General features: G+C 51.6%; 1 protein-coding gene across 1 annotated transcript; it reads left to right on the forward strand.

The window, feature by feature from the left end:
- Positions 1-1,859: 1,859 nt before the first annotated feature.
- On the forward strand, positions 1,860-5,784 carry LOC140599538 (uncharacterized). The gene is made up of 4 exons (XM_072762694.1): positions 1,860-2,082; positions 2,563-3,891; positions 4,665-4,829; positions 5,593-5,784. Exons 1-2 carry the CDS (start codon positions 1,860-1,862, stop codon positions 3,792-3,794), a joined length of 1,455 nt encoding a protein of 484 aa, XP_072618795.1. The 3' UTR covers positions 3,795-3,891; positions 4,665-4,829; positions 5,593-5,784.
- Positions 5,785-6,000: the final 216 nt, after the last annotated feature.

Consider the following 6,000-nt stretch of genomic DNA (forward strand, 5'->3'; position numbering starts at 1 on the left):
AGGAGAGACCATCACCACCACCAAGGATCTTAAAAACTCATTCTGAGCAGCTAAACGCCAATAAATTGGGCAATCGAGAAGAAAAGGACGCATTTCCAGAAAACCACAAACTACCAAAACCGGAAAAGGAAGACACAGAAAACCTGAACAGGCCAATATCCAGGGAGGAAATTGAAGCAGTCATCATTAAAGACCTCCAAGGCTCAAAAGTCCAGGGCCGGATGGCTTCCCTGGGGAATGCTATCAAACGTTTAAAAAAGAAACCGTACCTGTTCTACTAAAGCAGTTCCGAAAGATAGAAAAGAGATGGAATACTTCCAAGCTCGTTCTTGGAGGCCAGCATCGCCTTAAGTCCAAAAGCAGACAAAGACCGCACCAAAAAAGGAGAGTTATAGACCGATAGACCTGACGAACACGGATGCAAACATTCTCCGCAAGATACGAGCCAACAGGATCCAACGGTACATTAAGAAGTTCCTCACCATGACCAGGTGGGATTTCTCCCAGGGATGCAAGGCTGGTTCAACACTCGGAAAGCATGCCACGTGACTGATCAGATCTGCAAGAGAAGCAAGAAGAGCCAGATGATCCTCTCAAGAGATGCAGAGAAAGCATTTGACAAAATACGGCATCCATTCCTGATCCAAATGCTTCAGAGTACAGGGATAGAGGGAATGTTCCCCAGCATCTCCAAAGCCATCTACGGAAAGGAAAGCCCGCGCCAAATTATCATCGTCAATGTGGAAACGCTGGGAGCCTTTCCCCGAAGATCAGGAATGAGACAGGGGTGTCCACTCTCACCACGGCTACTCAACATACTACTAGACGTCACAGCCTCAGCAATCAAGCAACAAAAAGAAATAAAAGGCATTCAAACCAGCAAAGAAGTAGTCAAACTCTCCCTCTTCGCTGATGACATAATACTGGACCTAGAAAACACAAAAGACTCCACCCCAAGATTGCTAGAACTCATACAGCAAATTCAGCAGCGTGGCAGGATACCAAATCCATGCCCAGAAATCAGTGGCCTCTCTATACACCAATGATGAGACTGAAGAAAGAGAAATTAAGGACAATTGCACCCAAAAGCATGAGATACCTAGGAATACACCTAACCAAAGAGGTAAAGGATCTATACCCGAAAAACTACAGAACAGATCTGAAAGAAATTGAGGAAGACACAAAGAGATGGAAAACTATTCCATGCTCCTGGATTGGAAGAATTAATATATTGGGAACATGTCAACCTGACCCAGGGCAATGTACACATTGAAAGCAATCCCTATCACAAATACCATGGGCTCTCTTCAGAGAGTTGGAACAAATCATCTGAAGATTAGTGTGGAATCAGAAAAGACCCTGAATGGCCAGGGCAATATTAGAAAACAAAACCACAGCTGGCGGCATCACAATGTCGGATTTCAGGTTGTAGCACAGCTACAAAGCTGTGCTCATCAAGACAGTGTGGTACCGGCACAAAGACACACACACAGATCAAAGGGACAGAAGAGAGAAATCCAGAAGTGGACCCTCAACTCTACGGTCAAGACCATATATCCGACCAAGCAGGAAAACCATCCACTGGAAAAAAGACAGTCTCTTCAATAAAGGATGCTGGGAACGTTGGACAGTGACATGCAGAAGAATGAAACTGGACCATTCTCTCACACTGTACACAGAGATAAAACTCAGAATGGATGAAGGATGTAAATGTGAGACAAGATTCCATCAAAATCCTCCGGGAGAACCCAGGCAACAACACCCTTCTTGAACTGGGCCACAGCAACTCCTTACAAACCACATCAGCCACGAAGGCCAGAGAAACAAAAGCGAAAATGGATTACTGGGACTTCATCAAGATGAGCAGCTTCCGCACCACAAAAGCAGCGCTCAACAAAACTCAAAGACAACCTCCAGACCGGGAGAGGATAGTGCAGATGACCCGTCGGATGAAGGGCCGGCACCCAAGATCTCTGAAGAACTTCTGCAACCCCACAGCAAAGACACCAACCATCCAATCCGGAAATGGGCACAAGACACCAACAGAAAAGTCACGGAGGAAGACGCAGACGTGGCCAACAGGCACACGAGACCATGCTCTGCATCACTGGCCATCAGGGAAGTACAGATCAAAACCAGAATGAGATACCACCTCACAGCGGTGAGGACATTGCCAGGGCAGGAAACACCAAATGTGGGAGAGGCCGTGGAGAAAGGGGAACGTTTTCAAAATTCAACACTTTGAGAAGTAGCCATACTCACCTGATAGGGACCGGGGGGGTGGGGGGGGCGTGCTCCCGGCCAGGCTAGGGAGCCTAGGGGGGGACCTGAGAGCGGGGAGGGGGGCGGAGGAAGAGCCAAGGGCCTCGGGGGGGCTCCCGGGGCCCAGCAGCCCAGGCCCTCAAGCCGCCGCCCCGAGGCCCTGCCCTGACGGTGGACGGTGCCTGCATCCTCACCCCCCTGAGCGCGCGCGCATGGGCTCGGCGGCACCTCCCTGAGCCGCCGGGAGGAGACCTGACCCGGAGGAGGCCCCACCGCACCGCCACCCCCCTCCGCCTACAGGTCCCGCCCCGCCTCCCCCGCGCAGCCCTCTGCCCCGCACCCTGGCGGCCCTCGCCACCGGGGCGCCTCCGTGCGGCCCCCGAGGCCCGCTGTCCCCCGCGCGGTCCCTCCCAGGCTCCCGCCGCGCCACACGCGAGGGCCCGATGCCTCTGGCACAGCCACCCCGGGGCCCCTCACGCCTCCCGGGGCCCACGCCGACCTGCGCGCCGGGGCCGAGGCCTGCAGAGCCGCTGCCGGGGGCCCGCAGCGCCGGGAACCGCGGGCCTGGAGCCGCGGTGCGGCCGCGCAACCTCCTGCCACCGCGGGGCCGGGTCGGGTCGGGTCGGGTCGGGTCGGGTCGGGTCGCCGCCTCGGGGCCCAGCTCCTCCCGCGGCCACGCCCTGGCGCCCTTCGGGTCCCGCTCGGGGTCAGGCGCCGGGGCAAGCCCCCGGCCACGCCCCGGCCACGCCCCGGCCACGCCCCCCGCCGAGCCTGGAGGGGACCCGAGACCGCCTCCGCCTCCGCCCGCTGGGTCCCGAGGGACTCCTGCTCACCGAGGCACGAAGCCTCTCTCTGGCTCTGTGCCTCCCTCCCTGTCCCTCCGCCCGCCCCGGTCTCTGTCTCCCCCTCCCTGGCTCCCTGGCTCCCTGGCTCGCTCGCTCTCCCTCCGTTTGGCCCTGTCTCCCTCCCCCGACCCCCGTCTCTCTCCCTCTCTCCCTCCCTCCCAGTCTCTGTGTCCCTCCCAGTCTTTCTTCTCTCACTCGCTAGCTCGGCCTGTCCCTCCCTGTCTCTCGGTCTCTCACTTGTCTCCCTCCCTGTCTCATTCTCTCCATCCTGTCTCTGTCTCGGTCTCTCCTCCCTCCCTGTCTCTGACTCTCCCTCCCTGTCTCAGTCTCCCCTCCTGTCTCTCGGTCTCCCTCCCTGCACCTTGGTCTCTCCCCTCTGGCTCATCTCTCCCTCCCTGTCTCTGGATCCCTCCTTCCCTGTCCTGTGTCTCTCCCCCTGTCTCCATCTCTCTCTCCCTCCCTGTCTGTCTGTCTCTTCCTCCCTGTCTCTCGGTGTCTCTCCCTCCCTGTCTCTCTGACTCTCCTTCCGTGTCTGGCTCTCTCCCTCCTTGTCTCGGTCTCTCCCTCGCCGCCCTCTCGCTGTCTCTCCCTCCATCCCTATCTCTCCCTCCCTATCTGTGTCCCCCCCCCCGTGTCTGTCCGTCCCTCCCCTCCAGTTCTCTGTCTCTCCTTCCCTCTCCTCGTTAGTGAAAGAAAGGACGAGAACCGTAGGATTCTCTCAGTAGATGCAGAAAAAGCATTTGACAAAACAGACCATCCTTCCATGATGGAAACCTTCTGCCAGGTATGGATACCGGGAACAAACCTCAATTATCATAAAAGCCATCTACAAAAGACCCAGAGGGAACGTCCTCTTCATTGGCAAAAACCTGGAGCTTTTCCCTTAAGGTCAGGAACACGACAGGGTGTCCACCCTCAACGCTGTTGTCCGGCAGAGTGGGAGTGGTCCTAGCTTTCGCGGTGACATTCCAAAACAGAAAGAAAAGGCATCCCGATCAGCAAAGAAGTCAAACTCTCACTCTTCACAGAGGACATGACCCTCCATGTGGGATACCTCAAATAGTCACTAGATCATACCTAAAAGATCTATCCAATAAGACGACCTAACAATCATGGATATTTATGCCCCGAATGTGGGAGCTGCCACGGACATCAATCAATTGCTAAGCAAAGTTAAGACATACTTAGATAATAACACACTTTTACTTGGAGACTCGAATACGGCACTTTCTACAATTGATAGATCTTCCAGGCACAGCATCTCCAAAGAAACAAGAGCAATAATGATAATGGCCCTAATGACTGATTACTTGCTATTGTTTACATACAATAAACAATATGGTAGTTGCCTTTTATTTATTAAGTCACTTTTATCCTCTTTAGAGGCTCCTCCTCAAATTTGCATGTTGAAACCTATTCCCCAAAGGATGGTATTAGGAGCTGGAGCTTTTGAGTGGTAATTAGGTTGAGAGGAGAGGGTGCTTAGGATGGGATTAGTGCTTTTTAAAAAGAGACTGGAGAGAGCTTGCTTGCTTCCTTCCTGTCTCTCTTTTACAGCCCCCTCTCTGCTCTCTGCCATGTGAGGACACAGCAAGAAGACAGCCATCAGGAATCAGGCTCTCACCAGATACCAAATCTGTTGGTACCTTGATCTTGGACTTTGCAGTCTCCAGAACTTTGAGAAATAAATGCTTGTTGCTTAAGCCTGTCACCCAGTCTCTGGTAATTTGTTAAAGCGGCCCAAAGTGACTAAGACAATCCTTTCCATTACAAGTGAGGATTAGAGAGGTAGGAAGTGGTGGAGTAGGAATTCAGGCCAGATCTATCTGGCTCCATGGCTAGTATTTGAACCCCTGCGGAGTAAAAGTTTCTAGGCAGAGGCAGTGGCAAATGTTTTCTTTTTGGAGAAAGTTTGTGAGAGCGAAGATGGGTAGTCTTCGGTAGTGGAATATGCCACCACAAAATATGCCCCCTCCCTTTTTTAAAAATATGCCACTTTGGCATAAAGATTATTATGCACTGAAGATAATTGAGAAGCAGATATAAGAAAGCTTTCTCCTCTCCTCACTACTTGCCTAAAGGTAGGACATAAATTATAATGGTGTTGTCCCCATGCTCTCTACCAGAGACATATTTATTTATCTATCTGCCCATCTATCTATCTAGATATCTATCTGTCTTAAAGACTTTATTCTTTAGTAATTTCTATACTCAATATGGGACTCAAACCTACAACCCCAAGACCAAGGGATACATGCTCTACAGACTGAGCCAGTCAGGCACTCATTAGTGCTCTTTTGTTAAGATGCTAAGACAGTTCAGTCCATGGAGCTTGCCACTCTTGATCTTTGGGTTGTGGGTTCAAGGCCCACATTGGATGTAGCAATTACTTAAAAATAAAATCTTTTGCAAATTGAACACCAATAAAAATAAATTTATTATTATTATTTTATTTATTTATTTATTTATTTATTTATTTATTTAGAGACAGACCGTGTTGAACGGCCAGACCGCAGGAGCTAAAATAAGGAATCCAGGTCCGAGCATCGTCCCTGCCCCTCCTGGGGTAAATTCGTCCACGAAGGCAGCCAGACCTGAGCCCGCAGCGCTGGAGGGGGGCCAGTCCATACCCCGAGGCAGTAAGAGCACTTGAAACCAGGGTGGCCCCGCAGAATAAATTTATTATTAAAAAAATAAAATAAAATGATTGTCATTAAAAAAAATCTTTTTTTTTTAAAGATCTTATTTATTCATGAGAGACGCAGAGAGAGAGGCAGAGACACAGGCAGAGCCAAAACCAGGCTCCATGCAGAGAGTCCAATGTGGGACTCCATCCAGGTACTCCAGGATCACACCCTGAGCAGAAGGCAGAAGGGCTTAACCGCCAAGCCAC

This window comes from Vulpes vulpes, chromosome 7 (assembly GCF_048418805.1).
Source record: "Vulpes vulpes isolate BD-2025 chromosome 7, VulVul3, whole genome shotgun sequence".
NCBI classification, from domain to species: domain Eukaryota; kingdom Metazoa; phylum Chordata; class Mammalia; order Carnivora; family Canidae; genus Vulpes; species Vulpes vulpes.

Excerpts from the sequence above, each read along its gene's own strand:
- LOC140599538 (XM_072762694.1), top strand. The coding sequence starts at position 1,860 with ATGAGCAGCTTCCGCACCACAAAAGCAGCGCTCAACAAAACTCAAAGA. Across the intron at positions 2,083-2,562 it reads GACGCAGACGTGGCCAACAG|GTCCCGCCCCGCCTCCCCCG; the intron begins GCACACGAGACC and ends CTCCGCCTACAG.